An 18,229-nucleotide genomic window follows, 5' to 3' on the forward strand; every position below is an offset into this window, starting at 1 on the left:
TTTTCAATTTTCAGTCCTTTTTTCCCATAAATTTTTCTTTTTTATGTTATTTTTAATGGCTGTTGACTTAGTTCATGAATATTGGCCCATAAATTTTTTTTAAAGCACCTTTGATGCCTACTGCTACTTGTCTGTCATTCTAGCAGAACAAAATGAATGAATACATAGCAAATACAGTACATATTAATGAATAAACTTAAGAAAAAGTAATGTTTCTAGTTTAACAGTTTTTTCATGAATATGTACACCACTAAATGATGTCTAATTTAACCAAATCTGTCACTTTATAAGATCTTAAAGTAAAATTTAATTTTGAGTTAAATCATAGTTCAAATGATGCCATTAAAATCTATCATGTAGGAGGAAATTCAGGGTACTAAGATATTTCACATGTTAAACAAGCTTAAAAACCTCTAAGCAATGAAAGCCATTTAAAACTAACTCATACCAATATACATCAACAACTAATAATTCTGATACATAGTTCCCTGTGGTATATTATATTAACTCCTTATTAAAATATAGTATAATGCAAAAGAGAACAAAAATTAACCTTTGACTTTTACAAAGTGACACATGTAACCACCAACCAAATCAAGAAATAGAACATTACCAGCTCCACAGAGGCCCCTCCCAGTTATTACCCATCATTCCTAAAGATTCATCTTATATTAACAAAAAGGCCCCAAAGGCAAAAAGTCTAAATCCAAAGTAATGGATATTTATAAGTGGAATGTAGGGAATTATAATTAGCAAACCTTGGGAAAGGAGAATTTTCCAATAATCATCAAATTATTGCTCTGTCAATAAACAAGGCTGGCCCTGCTTCACAATGACAATTAAAATAGCTGACATTTATGGAACACTTACTACATGCCAGGTACCATGCTTAACACTTCATATTTACTTCTCATAACAACTCTGAAAGAAATGAAATTCATCCTCTATTCCCTAAATAAACATAAATGCAAATGAATATAAACAATTTACAGAAAGTATTTTTATAATATAGTTTATTCTTCATGGCGCTTTAATTCAAAACTGAATAGATGCAATAACTGTCTCTTAAATTCTTGATGCTTATTCCTAGATTTTAAGATACAGATATAAAAATAGCATAAGCATTATGAACTGTGAAAGTGTTTTGATTTACAATGTATCCCTAGAATGTATAACTGAAGAATCAAAGGATAAAGATCAGACTGAAAATAAATTGAGGAGTTTGTTAGTAGTGGCAAGGTGAGAAAAGTGAAAGGTATAATTAAAGTGTTAAGTTTTAGATGCTTGAAAGAGGGTTTGGACTCAGGGAAATAAGTGTTAAATAATGTCAGTTGTTGAAAGGACAGTGCTATTGAGGAGAAAAAAATTAGAACTGAACTTGAGAAAGTATCATAGGGATAAAGTAGAAGAGAAGCCAGAAAATCTGAGAGTATGAACACAGATATGAACCAAAACAACAATAATAACAGCTATTACATGCTGATCAATTTTAAAAGTTTTTCCTGATGATGTTTACTTTGAAACTTCACACCAATACTGAAGAGTAGTGAATACCCCTATCTTACAGATAAGGGAAGTGAGAGTGGAAAAAATTAAGTTCCTTGCCCAAGATGATGCAACTGTTTTCTAAAGCTAGAAAAAAGAACTACAAAACCCAGTTAGAATAAAAAGATGAAAGGCTGGCCAAGATATATAAATGTCAGCAAAGAGAGAAAAAAAGTTTAGTTTGGGCTAGCAAATACCATTTGTGAATCTGAAATAATAACCAAAGTCATTTTATATGGATATATACAGTAGAAATGAAGTAACTGCCTCATAAAAGCTTTCACTATTTATAAATAAGTTATCATCATGGCCTATGTGGGTGCCCATACTAGTGGACTTTGTTGATCCCCAACTTTATTTATTATTGTTTTTTTGAGACAGAGGCTCATTCTGTCCTGCATGCTGGAGTGCAGTGGCTAGATCTCGGCTCACTGCACCTCTGTCTCCCAGGTTCAAGCGGTCCTCCTGCCTCAATTTCCTGAGTAGCTGGGATTACAGACACGCACCACCACCTCCGGATAATTTTTTTTTTTTTTTTTCTGAGACGGAGTCTCTCTGTCTCCTAGACTGGAGTGCAGTGGTGCGATCTCAGCTCACTGCAACCTCCGCCTCCCAGGTTCAAGCGATTCTTCTGCCTCAGCCTCCTGAGTAGCTGGGATTACGGTCGCGCGCCACCACACCCGGCTAATTTTTGTATTTTTAGTAGAGACGGTTTCACCATGTTGGTCCAGCTGGTCTCGAACTCCTGACCTCGTGATCCGCCCGCCTCGACCTCTCAAAGTGCTGGGATTACAGGCATGAGTCACCGTGACCGGCCTAATTTTTTATATTTTTAGTAAACACGGGGTTTCACCATGCTGGTCAGGCTGGTCTTGAATTCCTGGCCTCAAATGTTCCACCCTTTTCAGCCTCCAAAGTGCTGGGACTACAGGCATGAGCCACTGCGCCTGGCTGGTCCTCAACTTTCTTTTCTCTTCTCTTCTCTTCTCTTCTCTTCTCTTCTCTTCTCTTCTCTTCTCTCTCTCTTTCTTTCTTTCTTTTTTTTTTTTGAGACAGGGTCTCCCTCTGTCGCCTAGGCCGGGTGCAGTGGCACGATTTCCGCTCACTGCAATGTACGCCTCCTGGGTTCAAGTGATTCTCCTGCCTCAGCTTCCTGAGTAGCTGAGATTACAAGCCCGCGCCACCACAGCCCGGCTAATTTTTATATTTTTAGTAGAGATGGGGTTTCACCAAATTGGTCAGGCTGGAATTGAACTCCCGACCTCAGGTGATCTGCCTGCCTTGGCCTCCCAAACTGCTGGGATTACAGGCGGGAGCCACCGTGCCCGGCCGTCCTCAACTTTCTAATTTTAACTGTTCTTCAAAGTTCTGCTCATCAATCTAAATATTACTCTAAATATTCCTCTATGTATTTCATCATTTACATCTAATTATTACATCTTCTTTAATATTTTTCAAAGCCATCCCCTTCCATTCTTGCTGTGGACAAGCTAGTTTTCAATCAGCTAAACTACTGGAATACCTTATGGTCTGCCCTTCTGCTTTTCTCTATCCTTTTGCTCTCTTAGAATTTGAATCCTATTTCAAAGTCTCCCCTTCTCTGAAGTCATTTCAGGGTACAGTTCTTTCTGTACTATCCAGAATCTTAATTTCTTTTCCATTCCCGTAGCATTTACTAAACCATTAATTAAAACCTAACATAAACTACCTACCTGATATTATTTACCGCCCCCCCCCCTTTTTTTTTTTTTTTTTTTTTTTTTTGAGCCAGAGTCTCACTCTGTCTCCCAGGCTGGAGTGCAGCGGCGCGATCTCGGCTCACTGCAACCTCTGCTCCCAGCTTCACGCCATTCTCCTGCCTCAGCCTCCCGAGTAGCTGGGACCACAGCCATTCTCCTGCCTCAGCCTCCTGAGTAGCTGGGACCACAGCCATTCTCCTGCCTCAGCCTCCTGAGTAGCTGGGACCACAGGCGCCCGCTACCACTCCCAGCTAATATTTTTATATTTTTAGTAGAGACGGGGTTTCACCGTGTTAGCCAGGATGGTCTTGATCTCCTGACCTCGTGATCCGCCCGCCTCGGCCTCCCAAAGTGCTGGGATTACAGTCGTGAGCCACCGCACCCTTTTTTTTTTTTTTTTTTTTTTTTTTTTTTTTTTTTTTTTTTTGAGACGACGTCTCGTTCTGTCACCAGGCTGGAGTGCAGTAGCGCGATCTCGGCTGACTACCATCTCCGCCTCCCTGGTTCAAGCGACTCTCCTGCCTCAGCCTCCTGAGTAGCTGGGACTACAGGCACGCGCCACCACAGGCCGTTAGTTTTTATATTTTTAGTAGAAACAGGATTTCTCCATGTTGGTCAGGCTGGTCTGGAACTCCTGACCTCGTGATCCGCCCGCCTTGGCCTCCCAAAGTGCTGGGATTACAGGTGTGAGTCACTGCGCCCGGCATTTTTTTTTTACTTTTCCTGAGGGAGTCTCGCTGCATTTTTTTTTTCTTTTCCTGAGGCAGTCTCGCTCTGTCACCCAGGCTGGAATGCAGTGGCGTGATCTCGGCTCACTGCAATCTCCGCCTCCTGGGTTCAAGCAATTCTCTGTCTCAGCCTTCCAAGAAGCTGGATTACAGGCGCCCGCCACCACACCTGGCTAATGTTTGTAATTTCAGTAGAGACAGGGTTTCACCATCTTGACCAGGCTGGTCTTTAATTCCAGACTTCATGATCCACCCTCCTCAGCCTCCCAAAGTGCCGGGATTACAGGCATGAGGCACGGTGCCTGGCCTATTATTTACTTTTTCGTGGACATATCCTATTAGATTGTAATTTTTTAAAGCACAGTACTCATACTTTAATTTCTCCAGATAGTGGCTCTAGCACAGTGCCTTTAATGTAATAGATATACAAGAAATCTTGTAGTTCATTCAGGTTCATATTGTTCACTCTTCTCTGAATCACTTCTAAACTTATTTTAAGTATATATAAGGTGTTAAATTATGTGTAAAATGCTTGTTTTCTAATTATTTTCTGTGGGTCAGATTCACCTCTACTTCAAAACTCTCAATCTCTTTAGGGTAGACTGCCATTTTCCTTTTGTACTTTTCACTAGTATACTTCTGTTCTCATAGACAGCATCCATTATTAATATTTGGCAATAAAGAATTTTCTATGATAAATATTTAAAACCTTAGAAATGACATCCCAGAATAAAACTATGGCCCTCTGACTTCTAATATTTTTCTCACAGTGACACAAAGGGAAATACTGGAAGGTATGGTTGTCATCTAACTACAGCTAAATGATGCTTTAGATAGGCCAGCAAGATAACCCAGGCAGTCAAGGTGACCAGTGGGAATCATAGTGACATCGAGGATGAGTAAGCCCAATCTCACAACACTGCTTCACCCAACTGCTGCCAAGAGAAGATATGGGCTCAATGTTACCAGTTTATCATTTTTAAAGATAAGCTGAAAATCTAGATTTTTATATAAAAGATTTTTATATAAAAGGTCCTGAATGTTAGGTATTTGCAACTAACTCAAGATAAAACAACAATGGTGTGGAGCAAATAAAGCATTTCTAAAGTCAAGTTCAGCTTATATGCTATTAATCTATAACCTCTGTCTTAGTGTTTATGAAGTGTTTTTTTCATTACAATATACTATCAATTTTAATCTTCACAACAAAATTTTGGGTTGCACATTTTGCCCACCTTTTACTAATGGGGAACTCCTCTAAAGTAATGAAGTCAATAAATGATGAAGTCAGGGACTCAAGCCACATACGTTATCTCATATTATATAGCCTATTTGTCTTACATCCACAGATCTTAACTTGTATGTGTGTATATGGGGAGCAGTATTAGGAGATGAGAGACAGTCAGTCATAAATCCCTATGAAAACCTGATGAAAATTGTAGACCAATCATTGATCCTCTCCACAGAAAAATACATATATGAATATACATATCAAATACTGTATAATCCCAAGGGGTTCACAGGTCCCTGAAGCCTACATAAATGCCTATAGTAAATGAGATTATCTGCAAGAGACAAATGTATGCAAAATATCTTTAGCTTTACTTAATGATAAACATGAATTCATAATAAATAAATCTACCAAAACTATTTTGAATCTCTTTACATTTATAATTATTCTACTGTTAGGATTAATAAATTCTACTCTTTACTCTTTATTACTTGTTATATCAAGCAGTGTTGTCTTTTGTCTTCACACACTTTTTTAAAAGTATATAACTTCTGAGTTTCAAGTGGTTTAGTTCTAGAATTAAAGAATTTGTTGAATAATCTCATGTTCATGCTTTCTGTATGCTTCTAAATGTCAAATGTACTCTCTTCTAAGTTGCTATGATTCCAGACTACATAGTTCATTTCTCAGTTCTTCTTTGTTTAGAAACCCTACCACCAACTTTACCATTTATTTATTCTCTCTGGATTTCTTTCATCTATGCAATTTTTTTCAGGTTTGCAATGGAATTACTTATTATATTGCATGAAGAGTAGAAAACCATTTTTTACTTTGTATTTAATATTTTTTCTGCCAATGTTTATCGCTTTTCTGATTATTTTGACTGTGGCATCACATAATGTCAATATTTTCATAAGAATCCACAATTATTATCATCAGTTTATTTTCTGGGATTTGAATGAATTCAACCAACTCCAAAACCCACACTGCTCATTAGCTCATCATTTAAGGACACAAAATAGTGGTGTCATTTACAAACTTAGGATTTCACAATTCATTCCCTTATCTGGATATAAATAGTAAAACTAGTACTACTCCCAATTCAAAATTGATTCTAGTAGGTCCTGTTGTTGAAACTCTTCTACCCAGTAAACACCTGTTGCTAAGGATTCAGCTTATCGTTGATAGAACATCCCATGCCCTTCCTACCACATGGCAGACTATCTTTTTGATAGTTTTTATTGGTGAACCCAGATAAATGCTGTTTCAAAGTCTGACTAAATTACATTCATTAGCACCCCTCATACACATATGAATGTAACTCTTCAACATTAATGGTGACTACTATTTATTCTCTACCCTGTGGCAAATATTGTGCCAGGTTGTTTATGCTACCTTATTTAATCTTTACAAAAAACATGAAATGTAAATATTACTATTATCATTTAGCCATAAGAAAACTGAGGTTGAGAGCTTAGAGAATGTTCCCAAAGTCAGGTGGTGGAGGCCAGGATTCACATCCAGGTTTGCCTGAAGTCTTATATTAGACAGGCAGAATTGCTCCTGTAAATAAAGGCAGAATATTACTTTCTCTCCAATGACATTGGCTTGAGGGCTGGTTATAAATTAGGTCCACCTTATGTGTATGAACATCAGCTTCATACTATTCTACAGTTTTCATCCCTCACTCTGAGTTCTTAAGAGTGAGGATTACATTGGAAATGAACCTGTCCTCAAGAATAATGAGCAGTTTTATTTAAATAAATCTAAAATGATTCTGTGCCATTATAGAAGGACTGAAAACCTTTCTAATAGTTCTGTCTTCCACAGAACTAAGTGTGTATTCAAACATCTACGTTTATTTGTTTATTTATTTGTTATTGTCATTATTATTGTTGTTTTGCTTATTTTTGTTTATTTTCATTCTTGTAGCTGGATCATCTGATCCTCTGACTTTCAAGATACTGGCATTTTCAGAACCTTTATAAATGAAAGGCTTTGAAGGACCTGCAAGATTATTTTCAAAGGTAATTTTGTATTCATTTAAATTGGGGTTTGTGCCTTACATAAGAGAATATATACCCAAATCATGTAGAAATATATTCTTAAGCAAATTTTTATAATCTTAAGCCCTTGTAACTTGAAAAATTAATATTAAGACTATTGTGTACCGGAGAAGGAAGAGAAAAGGAGAGAGTAGATACTATTTGAGAAAAAGGCATGGAGAAACCAGATAAAGACGCATATCACACTTCTGGAAAATTGGACTGAAGAGAGAGAGAAACTGCAGAGCCAGCACAGCACTAACTATCTCATTGTGGGGAGCTCTGGATGAGAAAGTATATGATAAAGAGGAATAAACAAGGGACACTGTTGAAGATTTTCTGTTCACAAATATCTCACCCATTTAGTCTACCAATTGGATGTTAATTTTGCTTTAAAAAACCCTTTTAGTAAATATATTCTTGCAGGATTAAAACCAGTGGTTCTTCATACCTTTACTCTGAGTAACTGTAACTAAATTGTCTACAACTTAAATAAACTTTTGGGAGAATGTATGTTTTAATTAGTTGTTTTGATTGAACTGTGGAACATTTCAGAGTAAAAACCATAAAGGTCTCTAAACAACCCGAGGGCAGAATGACTGAGAAAGGCGGAATGATGAAATATTAAGGAAGGGCAAGGCTGAGGAAAGGAAGTGAAAAAATACTTACAATTTTACCACAGAAAAATGAGAGGTTATGATTCAGTGATCTCGAAGTTTCCTTCCCGCTCTACCATTCTATGACAGCTGTTATGCAAAAAAACGAATGTCTTACACATAAAAACTTGTATGCTATATTTTCCTTCCTGGAATCTATATCATCCAACTGTTAAAGCAAAAGAGCTCCTTTTTCTGCTCCAACAACATAAAAGAGAATAATTTATTAAAACTAGTTCCAGAGGACACAAAGAAAACCAAAGGATAGAAATCATAGGGAGGTAAGCATCTTCCAAATACAGAAATTAATAACACACCCTCGAATACTTTGATAATCAGTATTTGATAACTGAGTGAAATCTGGGGTCTAAAGAGATATATAGATCATTGGGGTGGTTGAGAATTTCTCCCTTTGCAAAGAACACACCAAATAACCCTCATCTGCCAGAGGTGAGAAAAAGTGAAGAAAAGAGAGGATATTGCCCCACCAGCCTCAAGGCATTCAACTTCCCCGGCATTCGGTCCTTAGTCCTTTCCCATTTGTCACCTTATTATCTTCGTGTCCACCCTTGCATCATCCACCTGTCACGTCTGTCTCCACAGTCACCTCTACAGACTTTTTTCACACTTTCCCTTCCTGTCTGTTGGTCTCAACGCTCTCTGTCCAGGGTTTACCCACATTTGCTCTACTCCGATTCCTTCCACCGACCCCCTAAGACTCCGAGTAGGGTAGAGGATCGCGCTGCCTCCCCCACTCCCCGCCCCGTAGTCTCCAACAATGTAAGGCGGACTGTGGGAACAAAACCCAGAGGAGTTTGTGCCTCTTCACCCCCATCCCGGGAGGCTCCCCCTCTATCCCTGGGCGGTCCTCACTCACAGCGCACAGTGTGGAAGGCGCAGCGCGGCTGCTTCTCGAAACTCTCCCCTAACTTGAGAACCCGCTCGCGACGGTCTAGGTTTGAGAATCCCGCTGCGCTGTTCATCATTACTCTCCTGCTCTGACTTTAACTCCGCCGCCGGTGCTCACTATCTGCCACCTCAGCCTGAAGCAGCTGCACTTGATCCCGCCAGCCGAGTCACCACAGACTCCACCCCGCGCCCGACGCGCACCGCCCCACCGGGAGCATCTCACGTTCTGATTGGCTTATTGGCAAAGGGCGCTCCGCCCCTTGACTCCGAGGCCCCTGGTCCCGCCTCCAGGCCCCTTCCCGCGTCGCGACGCAGGCTGTCCCGGGAAGGCCGCGGCGCTGTGGTGCGGCGTGGGAGCCGGGTTCTTTTGTGGAAGAACGCGAAGCGAGGATGAGGTAACTTATCTGAGGTGGTGGCTGGGGAGGGAGAGGGCCCCAGGGCGCCTACCGGGAGGCCAGGACCCCAGGCTTCTGGACGAAGTCAGCCGGCGTGTGAGAGCTCTTAACGGGAGAATTGGCCTGCCCTCACGCCCACTCTGTAGAGATCTGGTGTGGAAACTGAGGCCTGGGGAGGTGCAGTGTCCGGGCACAGGGCCTAGTGTCTTGTCCAAGGCCTGGTAGCGGGAAAGCCGGGTCTAGAATCTGGAGCAAAGGGGCCCCGCGGCCCCAGAATCTCGGTCCTTGGACTTGAAGCGACGCTGTTACCTCAGTAATCGTTTTCTGACCTTTTTGTATCAGAGGAAGTTTCTTGTGGTCTTAGGACTGGAGAAGGGGATGTGTAGTGGGGAGGAAAAAGAGGATTAGGAGACAGGAACTGCAGACATTTAGGATCAGCCGCAACCGGATCGCACTGAATTTCCTTTTCATTTATTTTCCTCACAGTGATCCATGGAGGCAGTAACAGGCGCGGCGAGGGAGAAGTGATTCCAGAAGAATCAAGAGGCTGGGCCGGCCCCAGTGGCCTGGCAACAGGGTAGTAGCATTAAAATAGATAAATAATTGTCCTTTTGTGTCAAATTTCATGAATTTAATGTAAAGATGGGAGAAGTGTTGAATTATAGGAGAAACACTCAAGAGAAAGTTTACGGATGGTTTCCATAACAGGTGGTTTTTCAGGGGAATTATGCAGTCCAACTGCACTCCCTCACTTTCTGCCTTAGTCACATTTGTCAATTGATTTTTGGGTAGGTGACTATGTCTCCTTCAACCTGTCTGTGTAAATCCTACCCTTTGAAGGTGTGCCGAAGCTGTTTCATATCTTAGTTAAATGCTTTAAGCCAGATGGTGGCTCCAGTTTGAACCCCTGCTTTATACTTAACAGTGTGACTTTGTGCCAGCTAATTACATTCTCCAGAGTTTAAGTATGCTCATTGTTCAAATTGGGGAAAAAATAATAGTACCCGTTCCTTAGAGTTGTTGGAATGATTAAATGAGTTAATACATGAAAGCAATTAGAACAATTCCTGGAGCATAACAAGAGGTCTCCAAATGGTTATTATTTAAGGTCCAGCTCTACACTTAATGCTACATTTTAAGACCGTCTTGGTGGCTGCCTTCTCTTCTAAATAGAATCATTCTAGGAGGTAGGAATTGCTATGTTGTTTACAGCAAGAAAAGTGGATCAGAGAAGCCCAGTCCTCTGACTTTATGGCCTGTATTCTTATCTGTGTCATCTATTTAGCATTTATCATATATCTGATATTCTTAAGTATATTTTTAAATATGTGTGTGTGTGTACACACGTACATATACATACTTTTCTTTCCCAACCGCAACAATAGCAGAGAGTATGTCTTGTGTGGAATCTTTGTGTCCCCTACATCTACCATACTGCTCTACACATGTTTGTTGATGACAATAATGATTTAGTGATGTTTTATTATGGTAGCCAGGAGGGCACAAACTGTTTTGAGTCTGTTTTACTTTAGAGAGGCTTCCAACCATAAATCTGAGCTTTCTGTATTGTAACAAAAGAAAAACAGAAAGTCAAGAAATTGAGGCTCAGAATGCCTGAGGTTTGTGCATTTACTCATTCTTTCAACAGGTATTTAGTAAATCATGCTACATGCCAGGTACTAGTCTAGCCACTGGGAATATAGTTGTGAACCAAAGATCACAATATAGTTGTGAACCAAGCAGCCACCAAAGATGGTCTTAAATGTAGTATGATGGTAGAGCTGGGCTTTAATAATAACCATTTGGAGAACTCTTACTATGTGCCAGGAATTGTTCCAGTTGCTTTCATGTATTAACTCATTTAATCATCTCTAAGGGATAGGTAGGTTGCCCTCATGAAGCTTACCTTCTGAGGTGAATTTTATCCAAACATATGTTAAAATGAACTATGTTGTACTAGCTTAAGAATAGACAAACAGATTAAATTACTAGAAACTAAGTAGAGTCCAGAAAGATACCCTGCGTATGTGTATGTATACTTAGTGCATGAAAATGTGACATTTCAGATTGTTTTGGTTGTCTATTCATAACTAGTTACCTTATGAGTTTAGGACTGTTATGTGCATTTTTTAATCCATCAATAACTTTAACATTAGAAATTCAGATTCTTACTGACACCATTCACAAAAATACCTTACTTTCGAAGATATGTAAGGAAAACAAAACCAAAAAAACATGAAGATTTGGAGAATGTTTTTTACCTCTTGGGTTAAAGAGGACCGTTCTAAACATGACACAAAAGACAGACGCCATAAAGGAAAAGATTGTTATATTTCAGTATGTAAAAAATTGTAAAAAAGGCTGGACGCTGTGGCTCATGCCTGTAATCCCAGCACTTTGGGAGGCCGAAGTGGGCAGACCACTTGAGGTCAGGAGTTCAAGACCAGCCTGGCCAATATGGTGAAACCCCATCTCTACTAAAAATACAAAAATTAGCTGGGCACGATGGCACATGCCTGTAATCCCAGCTACTCGGGAGGCTGAGGCATGACAATCACTTGAACCCGGAAGGTGGAGGATGCAGTGAGCTGAGATTGCACCACTGCACTGCAGCCAGGGTAAACAGAGTGAGACTTTCTCAAAAAAAAAAAAAAAAAAAAAAAATTGTAAAATTATGGTAAAGACCCCATAGTCAAATTTAAAAAAATAAATGACAACCAAGAAGAAAATTTTATAACCAATATAAAAGAGAAAAGATTCCTATCCATGTATGAAAAGCTTCTGCAAAAAAGTAAGACAAACCAATAGAAATATAGTCAAAGGATATGAATAGAAAATACATAAATAATGGCCAGTGAACATGAAATGTGGCTGACCTCCCTAATAATCAAAGAAATACAAATTAAAACACAATCATACCAATTATCATGCAATAGATTGGCAAAAATATAAAGGATAATGTGTATATTCATTGCAGTGTTGCTTGTAATAGCATATGGCTTGAGTGACCTCCAGTAGAGGTGATGTTTAGATATATTTTGCTGCATTCTTGAAAAGGAAATGTAGCATAATGCAGCCATTTGGAAAGAATGAGATAACTATATGCACTCTCTTTGAAAGTTTTGTGATTACTATGTGCCAGGAGTTGCACTGGGCTTTCTTTAAAGTATTTTCAGCAAACCTGTCTTTTAATGATTTATATTGTACCTAATAAGAGATATATGAATGGAAAAACAGTTTTTGCTCTCACATCATGACAACACAAAAGACTTCTGTGACCAAATGTGTGGAGATTTCTCCCACTAACAAGCAAGCAATCAATTCTGCAACAGACACAAGCTGGGTATCATCTAATTCAGTTCTGACACTGTCTACTTGGAGATAGGGTCAGATCCCTCAGGTTTAGGGCTTAGTCCCGCAAGAGTGGCCCCCACTTCTGATGCTAGTCGCAAGCCCTGGGTTGTTTTACCTATGCTTCTGACTGACCAGCTATACATGGGGAATCCTACCACCCCCTCCTTGGGGTGTATTAATTTGCTCAGGGAGCTCACATAACTGAGGGAAACATGTTTTCCAGTTTATTATAAAGATATTACAGAGACCCTGGGCAACATGGAGAAACTCTGTCTCTACTAAAAATACAAAAAATTAGCGGAGCATCATGGCTTGCACTTATAATCCTAGCTACTGGGACTGAGGCTGAGGTGGGAGAATCACCTGAACCCGAGAAGTCAAGGCTGCAGTAAGCCATAATTGTACCATTGCCCTCCAGCCTGGGCAACAGGAGTGAGATCCTGTCTCAAAAAAAAAAAAAAAAAAAAAAAAAGATATTAGGATACAAATACAGAGATGCATACTGTGAAGTATGGGAAGGGGCACAGAGTTTCCATGTCCTCCCTGGGTGTGATATCCGGGAGGTTCCTCCAGGAACTTCCATATGTTCAGCTATCCAGAAGTTCTTTGTACCCCATCCTCTTGAGCCTTTTATGGAGATTTCATTGGATAGGCATGACTGAAGTGTGGGACAATCATTTTGGAAATGTGACTGGACAAAAAAAGATATGATCTAATACTAATAGACTGAGTGGGAGACCCAGCAAGGCCTGGCTGCTCAGATTCTTCTTGGCTTCTCTATGCAGCACTCCTTCCAGGATACAGGGCAAGACCCATTCTGAAACAGGGGTCTTATGACCTACAACTAGACAAGATAGGTCAAAGAAAGGCAGGGATGATTAGAGTTCTGCTTTGGAGAGAAGGAGCAGGTGAAAGGAGGAGAGGAGAAAGTCAGAGATAGATTCTGTTTTCTGAGGCTAAAGCACCCTAACATAACAATATTATAACAAAGGCTATGGGAGTTATGAGCTAGGAACTGTGGACAAAAACATATATATGTATATGTATATATGTATGTTTGGAAATGATCAAATGATCACAGGCTCTACTTCATAGCCCTGTTGTGAGGATTAGATAAGACAGTATATAGTATATTAACACAGTGCTTAGCTTATATTAAACACTTGATACATGTTAGCTTTATTATAAATAAGGAAATATACTTTTATTATGTGAGGATATCTTGGAGCTTCAAATGCTTTAAAACTTTTTTTTTAGAGACAGAGTCTTGCTTTGTTGACCAGGCTAGTCTCAAACACCTATTCTCAAGTGATTCTCCTGCCTTAAACTTTTTTACATAGAGAAAGTTTTAGCAACAGTTAGGATGTGGACCTTGTTTTTTAATGTTAGGAGAATTGATTTTATTCAATATACTATTTATTTATTTATTATTATTATTATTTTGAGACAGAGTCTAACTATGTCGCTCAGGCTGGAGTGCAGTGATGTGATCTCCAGTCACTGCATCCTCTGCCTCCTGGGTTCAAACTATCCTGCCTCAGCCTCCCGAGTAACTGGGATTACAGGCACGCACCACCATGCCCACCTGATTTTTGTATTCTTAATAGAGATGGGGTTTCACTGTGTTGGCCAGGCTGGTCTTGAATTCCTGACTGCAAGTGATTCACCCGCCTTGGCCTCCCAAAGTGCTGGGATTACAGGCGTGAGCCACTGCACTTGGCCTTATTCACTATACTATTTAGAAGCAATCACTGATTATCTTATATTTATGTAACATTTCTGAGCATTAGTGTGTTGAAGGTCAGTGCTTCACTAGGAGGGCTCACAGGACTCAGAATATAGTGTACTTACAGCTATGATTTATTACAGTGAAGGGAAATAAAGCAAAATCAGCAAAGGGAAAAAGCATATTGGGTGAAATCCAGAGGAAATCAGGTACAAGCTTCTGAGTTCTCTCCCAGTGGAGTTACATAGGATATGCTTAATTCCTCCAGCAGCCAGCTGTGACAACATGTTTGAAGCGTTGTCTACCAGGGAAGCTCAACTAGACACTCAGTGATCAGAATTTTTATTGGAGGATGGCCACATAGGCACCCTTTATATAGGTACTCTTGGCTGGCATATACCAGAATTCTAAGACTCCTGGAAGGAAAGCAGGTATTCAGCATGAACCACATTATTTTTTATAAACAGTTTTAGGCACAGGGAGCCACTCTTATCAAAGAATGGTAGAAACCCTCCTGAAATCCAAGTTCTAGATGCTAGTCAAGGGCCAACCTTGTAAGCACACCTTTGAAAGGATAGTAGTCTTAGGCCTGTCATGTTAGCTCTTTTTTGCAGTTTTTCTTGCACAATTAAAGGAAGTTAATTCCTATCCTAGAATTATTGTGCAGATTAGACAGAGAATGTGAAGCTCCTATCACAGTTCCTGTTAGTGAGTGCACAATAAACAATACCTGCTATAGCTGTTACATGTGAGGTATAGGAATCTTGAGCTCTTTTACACTGGTTAGAAAAACCAGTTTTCTATAAGGAAGAAATGAAAAAATCTATATTCTGCTTCTCAAACAAGGCAAGAAAAGCTGTTTTTATTTATATTGAAATTATATTTCAAACATTATTTAGGTAGTGAACATTTTACAGCTTTTTGACCTTTATTCTCTTGTTCTGTTAAAATATAGGTAATATGAGAAATGAAGCCAACAGGTACAGACCCAAGGATCTTATCTATAGCTGCTGAAGTTGCAAAAAGCCCTGAGCAGAATGTCCCTGTTATACTGTTGAAGTTAAAAGGTAAGAAAATCTTTTTGTGATTAGATATCATTTTAAGTGAAAAACGGTTCCATCATTGGTACAATTTTAACATTTCTTTTAAATTTGTTCAGAGAAATCTTAACACTATAATAGAACAGTAATTTTTCCTTCTAATATATTTTTAGTGATTATTCAACATATAAAAATACAAATAGCTCCTGGGTGTATTAAGCAAAATTAAGTATATCTTATTTCCTTTTGCCTTAGAAATAATAAACATCACACCTTTAGGAAGCTCAGAGTTGAAGAAAATCAAACAAGATATATATTGTTATGATCTCATTCAATATTGCCTCTTGGTCCTCAGTCAAGATTGTTCTCGAATCCAGGGTGGTTGGACTACAATTTCCCAGCTTACACAGATATTAAGGTAAAATGAAGCAGTAAGTCAGCTTGTTCTTGAGGGATGTAGTAGTTGATTCTGATTTTCAACGTTTGCTTTTTATTTATCTGCCTAACAAACATTGGCAACCTCCTGTTGTAGGTTTTGGTTGTACTTTTCCTTCATATTATATGTTGTTATTCATAATTTTACTTCAGATTGTTTGACTGTCTAAAATTTTCCTCCACAAGCTTAATGAAGATGGTGATCATTTTTTTTCTCACCACTGAATTCCAAGTGCCTAATATACTCTTTATTGACTAAGGAATTTTTAAAGAAGTGAAGAAATTAAGGCACTGGCTCTGTACCTGAGAAACTTAAAATAGAGATTGGGTGACAGTCATGTAAGTATATGATACAAAGCAGAATGAAATCAGTGCTAAAATGAAAGTATGCAAGCAAGTACTATAGGAGAACCGATAAAGAAACATTCATTTCACTACATCAATTTAGCTATCAACTGTATATTTCATTAAGCAACCCAAATACTGTCAATAAAATTTAGAAGTAGAATTTCCTGATCTACTGCCATGCTAGAAATCAATAGAAGAGAAATAAACATTTTTTAAAAGGAGGTAGTAAAATAAACCAGATGTTCTTAGTGCCTAAACTACTTCCTGATTAAGTAACTGAAATGATGTATTTACTAACTGGATCCTAGCCTTCTTTTTTTGTTTTTCCTAAATAAGCCATTTGGGTTTAGTAAACTATTCCCACTGGAAGGGTATGTCTTGGATGCTAGATTTCTAAGCCGCTTAATCCTACTGTGTTACTTGGTAAAGGCCAAATTTAAAGTATACAGTTACAAAGAATAGTTAAAAAAATGTATATAATGTTCTTTTTCATACTTTAATTTTCAAGATTGATTTTCTTAAGTAAATAAAGACTTATGTTTTTGTTTGATTAGATATGCTAGTTTATGATGATATTAATTAAGCCAGGCTCATGGGTAGAATTCAAGACTTAAGAAATTCACATGTTTGTGAATGCACAAACATAATTTCATTTGTTAAGCCTTTCAGTCAAAATAGATACTCTTAAGTAATTAACTTTAGGAACCAAAGAGAAAAGAAAAGCTGATACATGTAAGCATTAGCCCATTAACTTTAGGAACCCAGGTGCAAATAAACAAACAAACAAAAATGATACATGTAAATGTTAGCCACTTAGTTTTTATTTTTAACTTTTATTTTAGGTTCAGGGGTACATGTGGAGGTTTGTTTTATAAGTAAATTGCATACTCAGTGTTTGTTCTCACTTATAAGTGAGAATATGCAGTGTTTGGCTTTCTATTTCTGTGTTAGTTCACTTAGGTTAATGGCCTTCAGCTCCATCCATGTTGCTGCAAAGGACATGATGTTGTTCTTTTTTATGGCTGCATAGTATTCCATGGTGTATATGTACCACCCCAAAGAAATATACCGTTTTCTTTATCCAGTCTGCCATTGATTACTTAGATTTTTAACATGCTCAATACATAGTTGTTATTGCTTATTAGTGTCCATGCATTTTGTTGAAAAGACTCAAACAGCAGTTTTTGTTCATTAGAGAACACACATAGAGACCATTCTTGAGTTTGAGGTCTTTTGAATGTTAGTTTACAGAAAAACCTTTTATTATTGAGATTTCTGACATGTTAAGTGACTTTCTCTCCTCTAATGTATATTGTAAAGTGTTCCTACTAGAGTTAGGTTTTGCTGTTTGTCCTTCTGATATAAGGAATATGCAAGTGAATATTTTGCAAAAAGTAGATATATTGGAAGGTAAAATTGGTATGAAATTAGTGTTTGGTTTGCTTATGTATCCCTTGCAAACAAATCCTACCTGGGCATTTTTCAGCTATTGGAAGTCTAAAATGTATTAGTTAACAAAAATGCCTTTCATAAATTAAACTCTCAAGGTATCCTATAGCTTTGAGAATGATCATAACCAATTCACCAAAAACTTAGCTTCTCTTTATTGTGAGCCATGTGTCTTTTATTTCCTGAATGAGCTGATGTGTAGGTTTTTAGGATATATAAATCCCAGACCTAAGTATCTGCATGGTCCATACCACTGTTTACTTTTCTAGGAAGTTGTTAATTTTTCGACAAAAATTCTTTATTGGCTTGGCAATAAAAGAAGCATACTAAAAATTCTCAATAAGGCACAGTGTCTCTAGAAGCTTGAGCATTCTATGTAAACTTCTAATTAACACAAACTTGTGCTCTTATTTCAGCCATTGCTGTGTGGGCTTGGAGCCAGGAGAAGATGCAGAGGAATTTTACAATGAATTGCTTCCATCAGCTGCAGAAAATTTTCTATTTTTGGGTAGACAATTACAAACATGTTTTATCAATGCAGCTAAGGTATGTGTTTATTCCGTGTTTTGTAGCTAAATCAGTTTAATTCTTGAGAAGCTGTTCTGTTATTTTTCAAATGTGCAATATTT

The 18,229-nt window shown here is 38.3% G+C and overlaps 3 protein-coding genes and 1 long non-coding RNA gene across 7 annotated transcripts in view; 1 reads left to right on the forward strand and 3 right to left on the reverse strand.

Annotated features, from left to right (window-relative positions):
• Positions 1 to 3,285, reverse strand: part of FAM162A (family with sequence similarity 162 member A) — a 569,879-nt gene extending 566,594 nt beyond the window's left edge. Inside the window, exon 1 of the mRNA XM_050781865.1 lies at positions 3,275 to 3,285. The gene's annotated coding sequence lies outside the window, so the exon portion shown is untranslated. The remainder of the gene's footprint in view (positions 1 to 3,274) is intronic.
• EAF2 (ELL associated factor 2) overlaps positions 1 to 9,034 on the reverse strand; it is a 59,884-nt gene extending 50,850 nt beyond the window's left edge. For 2 of the 4 annotated variants that reach the window (XM_050781860.1, XM_050781863.1), the window contains exon 1: positions 8,822 to 9,034. In XM_050781860.1, coding sequence (XP_050637817.1) covers positions 8,822 to 8,930 — 109 coding nt within the window. In that variant the 5' untranslated portion in view covers positions 8,931 to 9,034. The remainder of the gene's footprint in view (positions 1 to 8,821) is intronic. The other 2 variants (XM_050781861.1, XM_050781862.1) reach the window with 2 other exon arrangements.
• On the reverse strand, positions 6,174 to 8,812 carry LOC126949229 (uncharacterized). Its single transcript, XR_007723632.1, has 2 exons — positions 7,958 to 8,812; positions 6,174 to 6,806 (listed from the first exon to the last, which is right to left on the reverse strand). It is a non-coding gene; the product is annotated as an uncharacterized LOC126949229 (long non-coding RNA).
• A 97-nt stretch (positions 9,035 to 9,131) lies between the features above and the next one.
• IQCB1 (IQ motif containing B1) overlaps positions 9,132 to 18,229 on the forward strand; it is a 73,794-nt gene continuing 64,696 nt past the window's right edge. Inside the window, exons 1-5 of the mRNA XM_050781844.1 lie at positions 9,132 to 9,248; positions 9,735 to 9,825; positions 15,284 to 15,395; positions 15,624 to 15,786; positions 18,017 to 18,146. Coding sequence (XP_050637801.1) covers positions 15,296 to 15,395; positions 15,624 to 15,786; positions 18,017 to 18,146 — 393 coding nt within the window. The 5' untranslated portion in view covers positions 9,132 to 9,248; positions 9,735 to 9,825; positions 15,284 to 15,295. The remainder of the gene's footprint in view (positions 9,249 to 9,734; positions 9,826 to 15,283; positions 15,396 to 15,623; positions 15,787 to 18,016; positions 18,147 to 18,229) is intronic.

The sequence above is a fragment of the Macaca thibetana genome, chromosome 2 (assembly GCF_024542745.1).
Source record: "Macaca thibetana thibetana isolate TM-01 chromosome 2, ASM2454274v1, whole genome shotgun sequence".
NCBI lineage: Eukaryota > Metazoa > Chordata > Mammalia > Primates > Cercopithecidae > Macaca > Macaca thibetana.